At 49.3% G+C, this 20,730-nt stretch overlaps 1 protein-coding gene across 3 annotated transcripts in view; it reads left to right on the top strand.

Annotated features, from left to right (window-relative positions):
- LOC123594065 (pseudouridine 5'-phosphatase) overlaps positions 1 to 20,730 on the top strand; it is a 175,787-nt gene that overhangs the window by 22,582 nt on the left and 132,475 nt on the right. For all 3 annotated transcript variants that reach the window (XM_045470669.1, XM_045470667.1, XM_045470668.1), the window contains exon 2: positions 15,766 to 15,984. In XM_045470669.1, the coding sequence (XP_045326625.1) occupies positions 15,766 to 15,984 (219 nt within the window). The remainder of the gene's footprint in view (positions 1 to 15,765; positions 15,985 to 20,730) is intronic.

The raw sequence follows: 20,730 nt of genomic DNA, 5'->3' as shown, positions 1-20,730 counted from the left end.
ACGTGAGTATCTGGGTGCTGGCAGCCATCGGCTCTTGCGAGGACAAACAGCTGTGCACAGCACCCAGGAGCCCCAGTGAGGGGAGACACTGGGTGACCCGTTGTCTGCATCCTGTATCATCAGGGTGCTGTGCCCTGGCATCAGTGTGCCCATCTGAGAGCTGGGTATGCCGTGCTCCTAGTCCATACCACGGACGGCTGTCACAGATTCCAGTGCCACTCAACCCGTGGGAAATGCCAGCAAGTATTGACCCTGTCTTACTAATTATTGTAGTAGCCGCACATTCTCTGTTGTGTCATGACCGTGAATGCTGATGACACTTCAGCCCCGAGGTTCTAACACTTGTGCAGGCATCACAACTCTTGCACAGGGCTCGTTAAAACCCAAATAGCGTGGGCCCCGGGCTCTCTGGCTCTGTGGGTCTGGGTGGATCCAAGAATTTGCATTTCCTGTGAGGGCCCAGATAATGCTGATGCCGGTGTGGGTGGGACTCCTGGAGAGCCACTGCTTGAGTCCCAGTGCCCGGAACTGACACGGGACAAGGGAATGTGCGGAGGCCGTGTGTTAAAACGGGAGCTCACGGGATTGCATACAGGGCTGCGTGTGAATGCTGGATGGTGCATATGCGGGCTCGCTGCCCTCGGATAAGTCCTGGACAGTGGGTCTCGTTTCCTTATTTTTACTTGTTTTATTCAGATTCACGTACACATTTCCTTTTCTTGATTGTAAGCTGGCCCAGTAGCGTTTACGTATCAGTAATGTACCATCAGGCATCAGATACGCGTCGACACCTTGTAGAGTGAGTCCCAGGCTGTGTTTGGGAGATTTGTAACTTGAAAAGCACTGCATTGTGACTGCCACCTTCCACAGTTCCTTCCTTGAAGTCCCCCCTATTTTAGGAAATATTTGTCTGTAATCCTGCGGTTTCTCAGGGCTCGGATCGTGCCGCCCTCTCTGCCTTCTGCCTCTCTGTCTCTGGCCTTCACCACCTTGCTGTGTTTCTCAGGACCCACCGCGTATGTCTGTTGCCTCTGATTCCAGACCCCACCGTCACCAACACCCAGCCTTCCCCATGACCTTTGGCACCTGTCCAAGGGCAGGAGAAAGAGCAGGACGAAATGCCAGAGGCTCGGGGAGCACAGTGACAAGGGGAGGCCTGGGTGCGGGCAGTAAATTCTCCTATTGGTCTGTGTTTTACCCTTCTTCAGAAAGGGGGGCATCGCGTCTCCTGTGGGTTCTGTGACAAACACTGTGTGATCGTCACGCCGCTGGAAGGTTGCTTGGCTGTACCCGCTGGCCACCTGGGGACCCCTGTCCCTGACCTGGCGGGTGCCTAGGGCCACCTGGGACTTGCCTAGGGCAAGCTCGTTGCCCTCCTGAAATCCTGGCAAAGGGCGTTTCTTCCCAGGCCAAAGGTACGAGGCAACACTGCTGAAAGTCTTTCCTCCTTGGCCACACACGTCATGGTTTCTAAAAGACAAGTGTGTGTTTGGTTGGCCGAGAACCATCTCTATGTCACCTGTTGCGTCCACATTCTTGTCCTGTTGGCCGTGGGCCGACCCCAGGGACCTCTCTGTGTTCCCCAGCAGGAGGAACGCTGTGCTCCGCGAACCCTTTGTGGCCTTGTTCTGCCAGCACTGGCTGTCAGTCTGTTCTCCTCAAGGGAAACCTGAATTCATGTGGCTCGTCCTACCCCGGCCGCACTTTCAGGGCAGTTCCGAAGCCCAGGGCAAGCGCCGGGTAGTGTTGGGTGATCTTCCAAATGTGTGAAATACTCTTCTCGGCAGTGCTGCAGATTCTCCACTCCTGGAGCCTGCCTGCGTTTTCAGGACTTGACCATGCGATTTGGATGCACGCGGAAAACTTTCTCTGCAACAGCACAGAGATGGCATTTTACGAAGGAAAGTCAAGTTCCAAGACACTTGTGTCACATTGGCCTTCACGGGTAGTTTAAAGTGTTCAGTTAGGGGCGCCTGGGTGGCTCAGTCGGTAGGCGTCCGACTTCAGCTCGGGTCATGACCTCGAGGTCTGTGGGTTCGAGCCCTGCGTCGGGCTCTGCGCTGACAGCTCAGGGCCCGGAGCCTGCTTCGGATTCTGTGTCTCCCTCTCTCTCTGCCCCTCCCCGGTTCATGCTCTGTCTCTCGCTCTCAAAAATAAATAAACATAAAAAAATAATAAAGGTACAGTTAGATCAGCTTTTTTTGTTCTTTAAGTTTATTTATTTTGAGAGAGGGAAAGAGAGCATGAGTGGGGGAGGGGCAGAGAGCGAGAAGGAGAGAGAGAGTTCCAAGTAGGGTGCATGGCCAGCGCAGAGCCTCACGCAGGGCTGGATGTCCCGAACCGTGAGATCGTGACCTGATGCTAATTGACAACTTGGACGGTTAACCGACTGAGGCACCCAGGGGCCCCGGTTGGACCAGTTTCAGTGTGTCATTACCTGTCTGACTTCCTTCATCGGGTGTAATTGACCTAAAACCCATTCATGTTGTTGCAGGCACCCAGGGGTTGTATTTTCCTTTCCACTCCTACTCCTTAGGTGGAGACTTAACTCTTTCAGAAACCGCCCCACTGTTCAGCAAAGCTGTTTCCATACTGGGTTGTGTATTAGCTTGCTAAGGGTGCTATAACAAATGACCACAAATGACTTAATGGCTGCTGGCTTGAAACAACACAGAATTGTTATCATTCCCTTCTGCAGGCCAGACGTACAACATTAGTCTTGGCAGGGTGTTCACAGGCTCTGCTCCTTCAGGGCTCTTTGGAGGAGAATCTGGAGGCCTCCCGCATGCCTTGCCTTGTGACCCTCCCTCGCTCCCAGCTTCTGGTTCTGTGCTCACCCCTCCTTCCCTGACTCTGACCCACCTGCCTCCCCTTGTAAACACCCTCTGGTGACCTGGCGCCTGCTGCATAATCAAGGACCAGCTCCCCATCTCAGGGCACATAACGTGGTCACACTGCACGCTGGGTCACACTTCCTTTTGCCTGTGAGGTGAGATATTCACAGGTTCTGGGGACAGCGTTGTAGACATTTTTGGGGGATGGCTATTCTATCTACTGCAGGTTTTTTGGCTCATCATTGAGCTGTAAAGTTCGGTTCCTTGTGCGAGAAAAGTTGTAAAGTTCGGTTCCTTGTGCCAGAAAAGTTGTAAGTTCGGTTCCTAGATACAAGTCGTGTGTGTGCATGTGTCTGTGTTGTAAATATCCTTGCCTTTTGTTTTCTTGCTGGTGGTGTCTTTTAATTTTGAGGAAAGCCCCTTTATCTACACATCCCCTATGCAGGTTGCATTTTGTATTCTCTGTATGAAAACCTCATATAACCTATGATTCCAAACATGTCCTTCTGTGTTTTCTTGTACAAGTTATATAGTCTTGGTTTTATATTTAGATCTATGATCCTAGTACCCGTGTCCGTTTTTCCACCATTATACAGGTATAGTTCCATACGTAGATGAGCGATCCAGCAACATTTTCTGAAGCAGCTCATGTTTTAAATGAGTTTTATTTATTTATTTATATTTAAAAAAAAAGAATTTTTTTTAATGTTTATTTATTTTTGAGAGAGAGACAGAGTGTGAGTGGGGGAAGGGCAGAGAGAGAGGGAGACACAGAATCCAAAGCAGGCTCCAGGCTCTGAGCTGTCAGCACAGACCCTGACGTGGGGCTCGAACTCACAAACCGTGAGATCATGACCTGAGCCAAAGTCGGACGCTTAACCGAATGAGCCACCCAGGCGCCCCACTGTCCTTGTATAATTTTTATATATTTTTTTATTTATTTTTGAGAGACAGAGTGTGAGCGGGGGAGGGGCAGAGACATACCGACACGGAATCCTAACCAGGTTCCAGGCTCTGAGCTGTCAGCACGGAGCCCGACGCGGCGCTCGAACTCACAGAGTGTGAGATCATGATCTGAGCTGAAGGTGGACGCTCAACCGACTGAGCCATCCAGGCACCCCTTAAATGAGTTTTAGAAATTGAGTATGGATTACCAGGGGACAAAAAAATCCTTCGAGCAATCTCCATACACACTAAGCGGAATAATCGATAATGCCAGTGATTCATGCCAAATGCTAATCAAAGGTTTTTACTTCACAGGGGATCACACAAATGATCATTACTGGTCTTTATTTTAAGGAATCACAGTTATTATTACTCCTTTACGGTTCAAAACTGATAGCTTACAGCCACGGGAAGCGATACATCAAATACTCTTAAGTACTTTTCTCTAAGCCTGCTAGAGCAAGCAAGCTTCCAATTGGAAGCAAAAATTACCCAACTCATAATTTCATGCTTGTTAATTATTCATTTCCCTCTTTTACATCCCTAAACACAAGGAAGTGCTACCTTTTACACGCAGGCTCGTTTGTAAAGGTTAACTAGCTGCCACAGAGACTATGCAAGCCTCTCCCATCTGTAGAAAGCATGAGCAAGTTAGTGGACGCGGGAGAGAGTGTCTAAGTGCCCTCGGCCCGTAGGAACCTGCAGTCTTGGCTGGAGAACAGATCACCGTACTTCGGTTCCTGCTAGGCTCTCGATTTCCTTCCTCTACGCTCTCGTTTTCCTTCCTCCTAGGCTCTCGATTTCCCTCCTGCCAGGCTCTCGTTTTCCTTCTCCTGCCCATACTGCTAGGAGGCCGGGTGCTAACCTCTGGTTGCTGCTCTCAGACGACCTTTCTTGGCTACCAGGTCATTGCCGTTAGCCGAGGGCAGTATTTCAGTAGGTCTTGAGAAATACTCGGATTTATATACTGGCATTTTCTCATTCTTTTCGCAAAGTTTCCCCTTCCTTTGCGGGTGTTTGCTCCTTTGTTTGTTCAACAGGCATTAATGAGCCGTTTGGTTCTCATCACAGATTTATTTCACTTATAGCAGGGACTGTTTTGGCCTCAATTATCACGTTTTTCTGAGGTCCTATCACATAGTAGGTGCCCAATAAATATTTGCTTAATCAAATCGATTGCATTTCAAGCATATGCCCTTTCTGTATTCCGAAGATCGATGTCTGGTTCTTAAGATTGTTCACGTATGATTCTGTTGAGTGTTGCATGTCATATGTATTTTTATAATAAAAGATGTTTCCAATTTATAAATATTTGGTCCAGAAGGACCTCTGTGCTCAGTCATTTGAAACTTTGGCTTACTTTTAATTTGGAGGAAAAAAATCAATTTTACGTTGCTTTGGGTTCTCCTGTATATCATTACAGTTTTGTTTTTTTCTTTTTTTCTCCACAGTATGCAAAGCATAAATGAAAATAATAGCTGGGGGGCCACGAGGAGCAGCGAGCAAGTAATATTTTGGGGTCACACGTAATTAAGCAAAACAAGCCAACACTACAACTAAATATGAAACAAGGTAGTTTTGTAGCTTATTGTGGTTTGTAACCTGCTCTTTTTTAATGGAAGATTTCTGTAAAGATTTGTGGGAATCCTGAAAGAACATTGTTTCTGTCTGTGCTTTGTGCTGCACTAGATTTTTTTTTAAGCTTATTTATTAATTTTGAAAGAGAGAGAATGCGGGAGGGACGGAGAGAGAAAATCAGAAGCAAGCTCAGTGACATCTGTGCAGAGCCCGATGTGCTGGAACTCACGAACCGTGAGTCATGACCTGAGCGAAACCAAGAGTCAGACGCTTAACTGACGGAGCCACCCAGGTGCCCCCCCTCCACTGCAGCGGATTTTTACAAAGTTTCTTTTCTTTTGTTTCCCTTTGGACCGTTAGGCGCCTTTCCTACCCCCTGGCTTTTGTTTGGACCCAGCGTCCTGTGCTGGAGCGTTTCCCACAAAGGTCCGCCCCCACAGTGCCCAGCAGGATAAGAGCGCACGTGTGAATGGGGTTACTGGGCAGAGGCTCAGACGTGAATCCGTGTGTGTGCAAGCCCACGTCAGTGCCGCACGTCTTTACACCACCTCGTGTCCTGACTCTCGCAGTCCCTCGTGAACGCTTCCTCACCCTCGTACAGGGTCCTTGTTGCTGTGCGGTCCGTGGGGTATTTCCCTCCTTGTTGCTGTGCAGACGGTGGGGTGTTTCCCTCCTGGTTGCTGTGCAGACGGTGGGGTATTTCCCTCCGAAGGGCCGCGACTAACGCAGGGCTCAGAGGAGTTCCTGTGTGAAGAGGTACTCTAGGGAGCGAGGTGAACAGTGCTAGGCAGTGCGTGTGGCCCCACCGCCTGCCCGGGAACGTGGTAGAGGTTTGCTTGTGGATTGCCGGGTATCCAGGACGACATGTGAGGGCAGGCTGTCGGCAGCCACGTAGGGCCCGTGGTCCCCGATTTTTGACTGGCTTGGTGACTGTTTCCTTTAATGGGACTTGAATGTCTGGGGCCAGCCGGCACGGCTCCCACCCCTTTGCAGCTCATCAGGTGGTTTTCCACGTGCGCATCTCGTGGCCTTACGGTGGAGACACCTGCCCCCTCGCGGTTGCCTGTTCTTCCTTTTCCATCATGGGTGACGGTCTGGGAGCAGACGACAGCAGCCTGGGGGATACGGAGCAAGAATGAAATAGCAGACAGCTAACTGCCACCTTACGCATAGGACAGCAGGGTGCCGACACTGCCCGGGACGAATGTGACGGCAGAGCCCCGGCCCTCAGCGTCCCCGGCAGCTTTCCTGGGAGCCAGAGCATGCCCTCTGTGGCAGTCACAGATCCCCACCGCTCCGTCCTCACTGACCGCCAGCTTTCAGCACAGGACCAACCCCAAAGGCCAGATGTGCCCCCCAGACCTGTCACGTAGCCTGCCCTGCTTCTGCATACACCCCCCTGCTCTGCCTCCTCCCCCCTGCAGCTTCCCTGTGCCCAGCTCTGAGTGAGCCACCCCTGCTCGTTCTCATCCAAGGGTCTTCGTTGGCTTCCACACTTCCCTTTGTCATTTAGGACTTTGAAACTGCAGGAGTGCCTCTTCCTTCCCTTGCCAAGTCCGTGAGAGTGGTGTTTTCACACTTTCTTGGTCGCCCTCCAGGTGACAGTGCCTTCCTACTATGCCTAGGGCAACCACTGCTCTCAACAGATGCTGGCCCATGCAAAGACACGGCTTGCATGGGCCATGGCTCTCCACGGCGGCTGGTGTGGCCAGTGGATTGACTGAGACCAAGCTGGGCCAGCAGGAGCGTGCCCGGAGCCCATTGAAGCCCCATGATAGCAGGGTGGGCAGGACGTGGGCTGGGTGCCCTGTGCCAGCAGCATAAAGAATTGCCCTTAGCACCTGCTGCCTGCACTGGCCTCACGGCACAGCTTTTGCCTTTAGGGTTCTAGGAATGATTAAGCAAGCTCGGCCGCCTTAAGAAGTCAAGAAAAGCCCAAGGCAAGCGAGATACCACATCCAGCGCTCTCAGATAACTCAGCTGCTGTCCCCTGTGAATCACTGTGTTTCCAGGCCATGACGTTGAGAGCTCAGGGTTTCAGATAGCTGTGCCACTGACCCAGTAGTCCACTTGTGGAAAAGGACTCCTCTTATGCAGTGGTGACCTTCATGGAACCAGGTCCCACCCTAGGGCATGCGTGTGCCAGATGCGAGCATCAGAGTAGCTGTTCCCCAAACAGGGCCACCAGCAACAACTGTGGCTTCATGTTTGCTGGTCCCAGTGCTAGACATTGTTTTCTTGGTTGCCAGTTAAGAGAAAAATGAGCCACTTAACTCCTTCTTTCAGTAGAGTATCTTCCACTAAGCTGCCCATATTTTTATTCTTCAAAAGAAACAGTAGCTTGTTAGATGTCCTTTCAAAGGAGGTGCGCCCTTGCCCTGTGAAACCGTGCTGTGCACGGTCCCCTGGCCGTCTCCTCTCCCCTCTGCTGGTGCCCAATTAACTCCGATTAACCACCAACTCTAATTAATTGGACTCATTTGCTGCTGTTGACTTCGGAAAGAATGGGGCATATTCATTTGCTTCTTATTTAAAAACTCTTGCTTTCACTAAAAACATATTAGCATAGACCTCATCTGTTGTCAGAGGAATAGGAAAAGAAAGGAAGGTTTAAGTAGTAATAGTATACTATACAGAGGAAATGTAAACGTTAGGATTAAGGTCATAACTGATTTTTCCCCTTAATTTCTACTAATAAATCTCTATATGTCATTATTGAAGTTAAGCTTTTTTTAAAGGTATCCCATTAAAAAAATTTTTTTTAATGTTTATTTTTGAGAGAAAAAGAGAGACAAAGTGTGAGCACGGGAGGGGCAGAGAGAGAGAGAGAGGAAGACACAGAATCCAAAGCAGGCTCCAGCCTCTGAGCCCTCCACGGGGCTCGAACTCAAGAATTGTGAGATCATGACCTGAGCTAAAGTCGGATGCTTGACCGACTGAGCCAGCCAGTCGCCTCAAAGGTGAGCCGTTTTTAAAATCAGCGGCTTTGTAAAGCACAGGGCTTCAGTAAAAACAGTACGTCAGCTCTGTGGGTTTCAACTCTAGCACAGTCGCGACTTCCCCGGGGGTGCCTTCTAAAACTCACCCTGCAGGGCCCACCCCCAATTTCTGACTCTCCAGAATATCTGGTCATCAACTACAGATCACCTCCAACATGCTATCAACACAGCTTAGAAAAAGGACACGTCCACTTACATCACATGGCATCGTACGGTGAGTATTTCTCATGAAAGCTGTGCCGCCGTTAAAATGCGTACTGTCTTCTGCATTCAGAAACACTGCTGCAGTTCTCAGCCCTCCCGTCTTCCGGTGGGGACCGTTTCGTCTTCAGTGAAGCTGGGCTCTCCCATCTGAAAAGGTATTCATATCTTCAGGACACCCACCTATCACTGGCTGTTGATCACCCCCTGCCCCCTTTTTGTAATTGGAAATCATCAAAGTATGACTATTCTGGAGACACATGAAGTCTGGAAAAAGCATTATGTTGCTTTGTGGTAGTGTTCAGGGTATGCAATGACTGCCTGGCAAGCAGTAATCGATGTGGGTCAGAATCCCTTTTCTGAAAGGGAGCCAGTCGTATCTCGGTTTTTAAGTTACCGGTGTTAAAAAACATTACAATGCACATGTTCCGTGAGATACACGCTCTCGGTACGGCAGTGTCTGGGGCAGGACCCGTGAGCAAACCCACAGGTGTTTCTATAGAAAAGTGTGTGAATATTCGCACTGTGATAAATAATAAACAGTCCCCCCACCCCTCGTGCCAGTCCAGGTCAGGTTTTGCTGCTAAATGCAGTCTTTTCACTGCAGAAGCGTATGGGTGAAGCGATTGTAAGTGAGGGCTCATGTTTGTGTACCCAGCCGGGCAGGTACTTAACAAGTGTATGAAGCTGGCTCCATATGCCTGGAGGAAGGTGTCACCATCTTGTGAGTGCACTGCAGATACTTAGTGGTTTGGTGTTTTGTTAGTATGTAAAATATTTTGCAGGAGGCAGTGTGGCTTCTCAGATTAAAGAGGTCTTGCCGTGCAGAGAAAGCAGCTCTTGTGGTCTCGGAACTCAGACACGCAGGTGCCAGGCAGGTGTCCCCCACCCCCACCCCCAAGGGGGTTCCAGACGATGATGCTGGAGTTTGCGCAGCCAGCCACTGCAGTCACAGCTCAGCATGGACTATTGTACTTGAGTGACGCAACCATCCCCCTTAGCATCCCCATTCTACAGGTCGGTAACCCAAGGCCCAGCTGACGGCTGAGCACCTGTTTGAAGATTTCAGTGACTTGTGAAGTGCAGGGCGGGGTCTGAAACCCAGGGACCTCCCACAGCGGGAGTCTTGTCACACCCAGCCCCGCAGGCCAGCCCTGGCGGTGTGCCACCGCTCCCTGGGGAAGACACTACAAGTCTGGATGGCTAAGAAACCCGTCCCAGGACTGGCAGCTAACATGTGGCCGAGCTGGGACTTTACTGCTCAACTTGGAGATTGCTGATGTCTGCAATTTCTCCCAATATTTCATTCCAGCTCTGGGCTGGAAACGACAACGGGGATGGGCGGAGAAATCAGGGCTCAGCATGCTGGTCCGTGACACATGGGTGAAGGTGTTTTGCTATGAAGCAGTGCAAGCTCTTCTAAAACTGGAATTAGGTGCTCGTTTGCAGGCTGGGGTGCAGCTCCCTGCGTCGGAGACGTGGAGAGACACCCTTACCGCTTACCTCTTTATGGGGTAAAATGCAAAGCGTCACCGTCCTCTGGGAGCCAGGGATCGAGTCGGCAAACATGTAAATACATTCTCCGGGATGAAAAGATGACAGTGACCACGTTACCAGCGCAGAACCTTGGTGTCAGAGACCCCCGTGCAGGCCAGCAGGGTCTCCACGCCAGCCTTGCTGCACGTGAGGTGTAGACACGCCTTCCTTCAGCTGCAGCTATGTGAATTCAGGCTTGAATGTGTCCCCGGGAGGGCGGCCCGCTGTCCGCGATGACACCCGCCTTCTGGCCACCGCGCCCCGGTTTGCCGGGTTCCGGTCTCCGGTCTGAAGCCCACCTGTTACCGCTCAGCTGATGGCCTCACCTGCAGCCCGTACCCGGCAGTGGTGCCCGGGCTCTGGGCTCTGTCTTGCGCAAGACAGGGCGGTTTGTGCTTTGCAAAGCACGCTTTTCCGACACTCCTCAGTTGGGCAGCAGCTTCTGTGGCTGTAACGCGTTACGGTGCTGTTCTCCCGAAAAATAACAGAGGCGCGAGTTGAACGCGTTGGCCCCGGGCTCGCTTGTGCACAGCAGAGCTCACGCACCTGACACTTGCCCTGCTGCTTTTTATGCTCCTTTTAGGGATTTCTTTCCCCGTTCAGAACACTGTCCCTTTGCTTGGAAGCATGGTGTCATGAGCCTGCGAAGGCATGCTCGGATGTGAGGACTCTAATGACTTGTTTAGAGCCTCGCTTATTCACCCGGACTTTGGGATGATTTTGTCCGAACTGTGAACAAGAGTGGTCTGCACAGCCCCCTACAGATAGGTAATCCCGCAGCTCGGCGTCTTGTGAGTTAAAAGCTCTGACACGCGGCTTTAAGTGCACACTGCTGAAAGCGTTTTCGGAGGCCACCGTGTCGTTTCTGGCTTGGGGATTATTATTTCCTCCGCGCTCTCCTCTTGATCGTCATCTACTTGCTTTACCCAGACGCCCCGAGCAGGACCCGCATCTTTCTGCCTGGCTTCTGCCCCTTCTTCCCTCCTGCGCAGCCTCGCGTTTGAACACGGATGTGTGCGTGTAAGTGTGCGTGAACACGCGTGCGAACATACGTACGTCTAGATGTGTGTACGGCTGGGCGCGTGTGTGTGAACACGCGCGCGAACGTACGTAGTCTACACGTGTGTACAGCTGGGCGCGCATATGTGTACGTGAACACGCGTGCAAACGTACGTACGTCTCGATGTGTGTACGGCTGGGCGCGCGTACGTGTGCGTGCACACGCGTGCGAACATACGTACATCTAGATGTGTGTACGGCTGTGCGTTTGTACGTGAACACGCGTGTGAACGTATGTACGTTTAGACATGTGTAGGGCTGGGCGCGCGTATGTGAACGCGCGTGTGAACGTATGTACGTCTAGATGTGTGTACGGTTGGGCGCGCGTACGTGAACACGCGTGTGAACATACGTACATCTAGATGTGTGTACGTCTAGACGTGTGCACGGCTGGGCACGCGTACATGTACACACGTGAATGTATGTATGTCTAGACGTGTGTACAGCTGGGCGCGCATACGTGACCACGCGCGCGAAGGTACGTACGTCAAGAAGTGTGTACGGCTGGGCGCGCGTATGTGCACACGCGTGTGAACGTGCCTAGGTCTAGATGTGTGTATTGAGTCCTGCGTTCCAGCAGGGCCATGCACAGACCTCTCCCTCTCCCCATTTTCGTCACCGCCGCGGGTGCTAGGTTTGCAAATGCTGGCTCCCAAGCAGAAGACGACGTGCTATGTAGGCCTGCTCGCAAACTCTGCTTTCCTCTGGGCACCTGGGCTCAGCGTCTCCAAAACGCACGCAGCCGCCTGTGGCGTCCCTGCTCCTCCGGTGCTTGCCTTTGCCAGACGTTCACGAGATCGCAGGGGCCACCGTGCACCGGAAATGCTGTGTTCCGGCAGGCCGCGGAGGCGTTAGCTGGCCTTTCGGCGACCTGACGTTTCTACCCGGGTCCACACTGGACACAGGGATGACGCTCCAGCATTAAGGAGCCCTCCCTGAGACGCAGATAGTGTTGGTTTTTTTTTAAGTGTTTGTGTGTTTTTGAGAGGGAGACAGAGCTGGAGTGGGGGAAGGGCAGCGAGAGAGAGGGAGACACAGAATCCAAAGCAGGTTCCAGACCCCGAGATGTCCGCACAGAGCCTGATGCAGGGCTCGAACTCATGAACCACGAGATCATGACCTGGGCCGAAGCCTGAGGCTCAACCGACTGAGCCCCCCGGGGCGCCCCTAGTATCACTACTATTAACGCTATGCAATTATTCAACATGTAAGGACATAGGCGTAGATAAGTATAAATGAGGCAAGTACCATTTATCATGCTGTGTCTAATTTACAATATAGTACGTGTTAGCGGTAACACTATAATTATTACCAGTCATACAATTCAACGCTTGTTAACCTCAAGAGGCCCCGGGATGCTAACTCAGTTGTCTGAGGCTTCACTGGTAAAAACTCCGCACCCAGGATCCAATTCCCGGAGTGGCCTTTCACCATGACATGGATACAGCCTCATGAAATAATGGGAAATATATGTACTGCTCTCTGCTCCCAGGTACAGGCACTGGGTTTCTAAAGCCCCCGAAACGTCCTAACTAATAAGATCACTAGGCGTATCTTTGTTCTTTAAATTTTTTAAAATGTTTATTTATTTTGGAGAGACAGAGCACGAGCAGGGGAGGGGCAGAGAGAGGAGACAGAATCCCAAGCAGGCTCCAGGCTCCGAGCTGTCAGCACAGAGCCCGACGTGGGGCTTGAACTCCATGAACCGTGAGATCGTGACCTGAGCTGAAGTCGGACGCCCAACCGACTGAGCCACCCAGGTGCCTCTGGAGCATCTTTGTTTCTAGTGTTTGGTCTCTGAGCCTGCTTCCTCACACAGCTCCTACATTCCTTGTTGTTCCCTGGGTGACAGGAGCATCTTCTGCTCTATGGAGACAATCCTGGGTGGGCTCCTGCATGGGAGGCTGGTCAGCAGAAAGTCCAAGCCACGCTGGCAACCTCAGAGCTTTGATTGCATCCCCATCGTGTAGTCAGGGGACCAGGGCTGTCAGAGGGGTTGATAACCTCATGCGTCTGTCACAAAGGCTTCACCGCAATCCCGGGTACACATGTCCTGAGAGCTTCCCGCCTGTAGAGCACGTCAAGGGGCCAGGAGAATGGCACACTGGAGGACGGGGGGAGCTCCACGCCCTTCCCTGCACACCTGGCCCTACACATCTGTTCCTTGTGGATGTTCCAATGTGTCCTTTGTCATATCCTTTTACAATACGCCGGGGAGCAGTGAGTAAACTGTTTTCCTGAGCTCTGGGAGCAAATCAGTGGAACCCAAGAGGGGGTCATGGGACCCTCCCATCTATAGCAGCTTGGTCGGAAGCACAGGTGACCACAGAGACTTGGGATTGGCGTTGAGGTTGGCGTTGGGGACAGGCTTGTGGGAGTGAGCCCCTTCTCTTTTAAATACAACCAGTACCGGGGCGCCTGGGTGGCTCAGTCGGTTAAGCGTCCGACTTCAGCTCAGGTCATGATCTCACGGTCCATGAGTTCGAGCCCCGCGTCGGGCTCTGGGCTGATGATGGCCCAGAGCCTGGAGCCTGCTTCCGATTCTGTGTCTCCCTCTCTCTCTGACCCTCCCCCGTTCATGCTCTGCCTCTCTCTGTCTCAAAAATAAATAAATGTTAAAAAAAAAAAATTAAAAAAAAAAAAATACAACCAGTACATAATGTGCTGTTAGTTTCGGTTGAATACACAGTGTCTGTCCTGTTAGTTTCAGGTGTACATCATAGCGATTCTATATTTTTATCTATTACAAAATGATCCCCACGCTAGGGGCAGTTTCCATCTATCACCATGCAGTTATTACACGATGTTTGACTGTATTCCCCATGTGGGACCTCTTGTCTATCTCATAACTGAACTTTCTACCTCTGAACCCTCTTCATCTGTTTCACTCCACCCACCTCCTGTCTGGTGACCACCAGTTTGTTCTCTGTATTTAAATTTTTGTAAATATTTATTTATTTGGAGAGAGAGAGACAGCAGGGCACAGTCAGGCAGAGACGAAAGAGAGAATCCCAAGCAGGCTCTGCGCTGTGGGCACAGTGCCTGACACAGGGCTCGATCCCACGAACTGTGAGATCATGACCTGAGCTGAAATCAGCAGGCAGACCCTTAACTGACTGACCCATCCAGGCACCCCTCTGTCCTCTGTATTTAAGAGTCTGTTTCCTTTGTTTTCTCTTCTCTTTCCGAAATTCCACATATAAAGGAAATTCTATAATATCTGTCTTTGTCTGACTTTGCATAACACCGTGTAGTCTGTCCATGTTTTCGCAAATGGCAAGATTTCTTTTTTTTGTTAATTTTTTAGTGTTTATTTTTGAGAGAGAGCGAGAGAGAGAGAGAGACAAGAGTGTGAGCAGGGGAGGGGCAGAGAGAGAGAGGGAGACAGAATCTGAAACAGGCTCCAGGCTCTGAGCTGTCAGCACAGAGCCCGACACGGGGCTTGAACCCACGAACAGTGAGATCATGACCTGAGCTGAAGTCGGCCGCTTCACCGACTGAGCCACCCAGGCACCCCTCTTCTTGGTTTTCTTCTCCTTCTCCTCCTCCTCCTCCTCTTTGATGGCCAGGAAGTATTTTGTTATGTATGCCACATCTCTATCCATTCAGGTACAGATGGGCACTTAGGCTGCTTCTGTATCTTGGCTGTTGTAAATAATGCTGCAGTGAACATAGGGGTACAGATGTTGTTTTGAACTAGCGTTTTTATTTTTTCAGATTAATACCCACAAGTAGAATTGCTGGACTGTGTAGACATCCTGTTCTTTTTTAAGAACCTCCATACTGTTTTCCACAGTGGCTGCACCAGTTTGCATTCCCACCAACGGTGCACGAGGGTTCTGTTTTCTCCACGTCTTCACCAACACTTGTTAACATTTTTGGTGACAGCCAGTCTGACTGGTGTGAGCTGCTGTGTCCTTGCACTTTGGGATTGCCCGTTACCTGTGGGACCTGCCTCTGTATACGCTGTCCGGATTGAGTTGAACTGTGGGATCCCGGCTCGTGTCACGGACTTGTGTGCTGTGGGAAAGGCCCCCTCCACACCCACGCACACAGCAGGCATCAGAAGCGCTGAGACGTGCAGTGTGAGAATGGGGGGAAACACAGGCCTGTACAGGCTGTTCCGTTCTCATGCGGGAGCTTCTCAGTGGCCCCCATGGCCAGGCGCCCCTGCAGTGAGGACAGACCCAGGGACAGTGGACGTGCCCCCCCGCCCCTCCCCTGCAGAGGGCCGTTCACACAACCGTCATGTTCTGCCCTCTAGAGGCAGCTTCAGTCCCAGGGACGGTGTCACGTGATAGCACACAGATGTCACCACCCCATGTGCACATTTCGGCTCAAATACACACACGTTTATGTCGGAGACCATTTAACCACAACGAGGGCTTACTTCCGTTCCCGTGCTGTCACTTTCCAGATCACGGCTGCAAAGACGCTCCAGCAAACAGACACAGGCAGCCAGGCTGTTGCTCCCGCGGCATGACCTGTGCGGTTTCCAGCACTTCCATATCACTCCACACCGCTGGCCTACGCTGCACCCCACGTGCTTATCTGATAGAGTTTGTGTTCACGCAGCACGCACCCTAAGCATTGCTGTGTCTTTGTTCCTGCAGATACCGAACGGCTGTATTCGGTGGTGTTCCAAGAAATATGTGATCGCTACGGAAAGAAATACAGTTGGGACGTCAAGTCCCTTGTTATGGGAAAGAAGGCATCAGAGGCGGCACAGATCATAATAGACGTCCTGCAGCTCCCGATGACCAAAGAGGAGCTGCTGGAGGAAAGCCAGACGAAGTTGAAAGAGGTGTTCTCCACGGCTGCCCTGATGCCAGGTACCGCCCCCTCCCGGCTACGGGGTTACATGTGTGCGCGTTCGCACTGTCGTTGTAAGTCACAGATGGCGGCCAGTGCAGGCCTTGGGTAGTGACGACTTCTGTCTCCAGACCTTCTCAGAAATAGCTCTTCTTGTGTGAGGCTCACAGGTCGTCCGGAGAGAGTTTGCTCAATCACGTGCTACGATTCCGTCTTGTCTTTTTAGGGGCTTTTAAAAATAACATACATTCCCTTCCTGAGGTTCAAAAATGTTTGAACAGTATTTGTTTCTTTTTTTTTTTTTAATGTTTATTTATTTTTGAGGGGGAGAGACAGCACGGAAGCAGGGGAAGCTCAGGGAGACACAGGATCCAAAGCAGGCTCCAGGCTCTGAGCTGTCAGCACAGAGCCCGACGCCAGGCTCGAACTCACAGACTGCGAGATCATGACCTGAGCTGAAGTCTGACGCTCAACCCACTGAGCCACCCAGGCACCCCTGTACCTTTTTTTTTTTTAAATAATTTTTTTAATGCTTATTTATTTTTGAGAGAGAGAGAGACAGAGTGTGAGTGGGGGAGGGGTATAGAGAGGGAGACAGAGAGTCCAAAGCAGGCTCCAGGCTCTGAGCTGTCAGCACAGAGCCCGACGCGGGGCTCAAACCCACAAACCGTGAGATCATGACCTGAGCCAAAGTCAGACACCTAACTGACTGAGACACCCAGGCTCCCGTATTTCAATATTGTCTAAGATTATATTCAAGACAGGATTGCTTCAGAGTTTAGTAGGTAGCCTTGCCTTTTCCTGTTCAAAACCAGGTACAGGATTGTTTCAGTGAATATTTAAACTTTAGCAAATTAATGCTAAACCAGCTAAATCTCGCCCAAGAAGCTTAAGTTTTTTTTTTTAAGTTAAAGGCATAATTCATTTTCAACATGTCTGTTTCTATGCCCTTCACCCCTTTCGTTACTTGTTTTCCTTTGAAAGCAAAGATAACTTTTCTCCCTTGGGGCTTGTTAGCTAAGGATCGATCAAAACTGAATTGCCTGCTGTTTCTTGCTCAAAGTGAGAAGGTCAAGAATGTTCTAGATTCCAGGGCTGAAAGATGCTTAAAAATGGAGTGCTCTTTTAAGAGTCTTCCAGAAAGAAAGGTGAACACTCCATCTTTGGAAGACGTGATATGAGGGGAGAAAAAAAAATTGTAGTTACTGCAGTAATTTTGGGTTTAAAATTGTATCGATGGAATGCGTGGCTTTTTTTTTTTTAATATTTATACATATATCCAAAAGTGCAAATTGACTATTCCCTGCAACTAGAGAATTTCCTGTAAGGCTGTGCTAATCCCAGTGATGTGTCACATACTAACCACGTGGGCTTTGCCTGGATGACACCTATATCTGACCCTCAGGCGTGGGTACAAGCTCTGTCATACGCACCGTCTGTAACTTTGCACAGTGAGTTACCCTGACGAGCCTTAATGATGAAACACATCCAGGCAGTTCATTCGTATTAATCCTGCTAAGAGACACACAGGATAAAAGTTACATGTCATCCGTCTGTAAGTGTCCAGTCGGGGGGTGTTAAGTAGGTTCACACTGTTGGGCCACGGTCCCCAGCAGCCATGTCTAAAACTTCTTCATCTTGTAGAACAGAATCTGTGTCCCCATGAACCACGAAGTCCCCATTCGGCCCTCCGTCCACCCCTGGAACCATGATTCTACGTTCTGTCTGTCTCTGTGCCTTGTGTCTGTGTGTATTCTAGGTACCTCATATAGGAGGACACACACAGGGTTTGTCCTTTTCTGACTGGCTTTTCGAACTTGGCATGACGTCCTCACCGTTTTTTCAAGTTGGAGCATGTGACAGGATTTCCGCTCCTCCCAGCCCCCCCAGCCTTTTTTTGTGTGTGTGTGTGTTTTTCCACGCATCTGGTGACACTCATTTGAGTTGTTTTCTCTCCGTGGCTATTGCAAATAATGCTGCTGTGCACATTGGGGTACACCTACCTCTCTGAGACCGTGACTTCGGTTTTTGTGGTTCTATAGCCAGAAGTGAGATTGGCAGATTATATGGCAGTTCTGTGGTCAGTCTCCTGAGGAACCGCCAGACTGTTTTCCTGAGTGGCTGTACCATGCTGTCCTCCCTCCGACTGTCCACAACTGTTGCATTTTCACCAACACATGTTGTTTTCTGTGGGTCTTGCTTGCTGTTGTTTGTAGCCACCCGAAGAAATGAGAGGTATCGACTCACTGTCCTTTTGATTTGCATGTCTCTGAGGATGACAGATGCAGGGCATCAGCTCATAGGCTTTGGCTGCTTTCGTCTCTTCCGTGGAGAAATGTTTGTTTAGTCCTGTGCTCATTTTTAAAACAGGGTTCACGTTGGGTTGTTGTTACATTGTAGGAGTCCTCTATGTGTTCTGGATAAACCCCTTATCAGATACATGCTTTGCAAATTTTACGTTTCCTATTTCCTGGGTGGCGCTTTTCCCCATCTTGATTGTGTCCTTTGATGTGCAGAATTAAAAAAAAATCTCTTTTAATGTTTATTTTTGAGAGAGAGAGAGAGAAAGAGAGAGACAGGGTGCGAGCAGAGGAGCGGCAGAGAGAGAGGGAAACACAGAATCCGAAGCAGGCTCCAGGCTCCGAGCTGTCAGCACAGAGCCCCACATGGGTCTTGAGCCCACAAATGGGTCTTGAGCCCACAAACCGCGAAACCATGACCTGAGCCGAAGTTAGATGCTTAACCGACTGAGCCACACAGGTGCCCCTGATGTGCAGAATTTTTTAAGATTGATGCTGTTCCATTTTGCCATGTTTGCTCTTACTGCCTGTGCTTTTGGTGTCCTATCCAAGACATCATTACAAAATCCGACGTCATAAACGTTTACCATGTTTTCTTCTAAGAATTTTCTACTTAGGTCTTTAATTTTGAGTTGATCTTTGTATGAAGGATAAGGGTGTGACTTCATTCTTTTGCATGTGGATAGCCCGTATTCCCGATTTGGTGGAAATTTGTTGAAGAGACCGCCATTTCCCTAACGAATGCATTGTGTTGAAGATCATTCACTCCTATGTGTGAGGGTTTATTTCTGTGCTTTCTGTTCTGTTCCGTTGGTTTGTATGGCGCTACCACATTGCTTCGACTGTTATAACTTTATGTTTTCAAATCAAGAAGTGCAAAACCTCCAACTTTTATTTTTCCTTTTCAGTATTTTTTTTAATTTTAATTTTTTAATTTTTAATTATTTATTTATTTATTTTTTTAACGTTTATTTTTGAGACAGAAAGAGGCATGAACAGGGGAGGGGCAGAGAGAGAGGGAGACACAGAATCCGAAACAGGCTCCAGGCTCCGAGCTGTCAGCACAGAGCCCAATGTTGGGGCTCAAACCCACAGACCGTGAGATCATGACCTGAGCCAAAGTCGGAAGCTTAACTGACCGAGCCACCCAGGCTCCCCTAATTTTAATTTTTTTAAAACAGTTTATTATTGAGAGAGAGAGACAGAGCACGAGCAGGGTAGGGAGGGGCAGAGAGAGACGGAAACACAGAATCCAAAGCAGGTTCCAGGCTCCCAGCTGTCAGCACACAGCCTGACGCGGGGCTCGAACTCGTGAACCCGACATCATGACCTGAGCCAAAGTCCAACACAATTGACTGAGTCACCCAGGCGTCCTTTCCTTTTCAGTATTTTTATGGCTATTCAGAGTCCTTGAGAGTCTAGGTAAATTTTAGGATGGATTTCTGTATTTATGCAAAAAATGTTAGTAGGATTTTGGTATTGATTGCTTAGAATCTGCATATTGCTTTGGGTAGTGTGGACATTTTAACAATATCAGATTTTCTACTTCATGACATGGGATGTTTGTCATATTATTTGTGTCTTTACTTTTTTTCAGCAGTGATTTATAGTTTCAGTGTACAAGTCTTTCACCGTCTTAAAAAATGTATTCTTTTTTGATGTATTATAAAGGGAATTGTTTTGAATTTCTTTTCAGATTGTTCACAGTGACTGTATAGAAATGCAACTGATTTTTGCATGTTGACTTTTGTCTCCTGCCATGTTGTTGAATGTGTTTATTAGCTCTAACAGTTTTGCGTGTGTGTTTGGAATCTGTAGGTTTTTTTTTACAAAGAAGATCATGCCATCTGTGAACAAAGGTAACTTTGCTTTTTCCTTTACAATTTGGATGCCTCTTGTTTCTTTTTCTTGCCTAATTGCTCTGGCTAGGACTTCTAGTACTATGCATAGAAGTGACAAGAGAAAGCGTCATTCTCTTGATCCTGATCTCAGAGGAAGAGTTTTCAACCTTTTTTTAATTAAGTATGATGTTAGCTGTGAGCTTTCATATAAGGCCTTTGTTATGTTGAGGTAGTTTTAGTTTTATCGTACCTAGTTTTCTTTTTCCCAGTTTGAGTTGTTTATATGATGGAAAGGTATTGAGTTTTGTCAGATGCAATTTCCGTACCTATTATATGGCTTTTGTCCTTCATTTTGCCAATATGGTGTATTACATCGATTTTTGTGTGTTGAACCCCCTTATACTCCAGGAATAAGCTCCACTTGGTCATAGTGTATAATCCTTTTAATATGCTGCTGAAATCAGTTTGCTAGTATTTTGTTGAGTATTTCTGCATCAGTATTCATTACAGATATCAGTATATAATTTTCTTGTAGTGTTTTTGTCTGCTTTTCCTGTGAGGGTGATGTTGGTCTCATAGAATGAGTGTATGTATCCTCCTCTTCCAGTTTTTGGAGGAGTTTGAG

Source organism: Leopardus geoffroyi, chromosome X, assembly GCF_018350155.1.
Source record: "Leopardus geoffroyi isolate Oge1 chromosome X, O.geoffroyi_Oge1_pat1.0, whole genome shotgun sequence".
In the NCBI taxonomy this organism is placed as follows: Eukaryota; Metazoa; Chordata; class Mammalia; order Carnivora; family Felidae; genus Leopardus; species Leopardus geoffroyi.
Note: the sequence above shows the minus strand (reverse complement) of the source record. Positions and strands in the feature narration are given on the sequence as shown.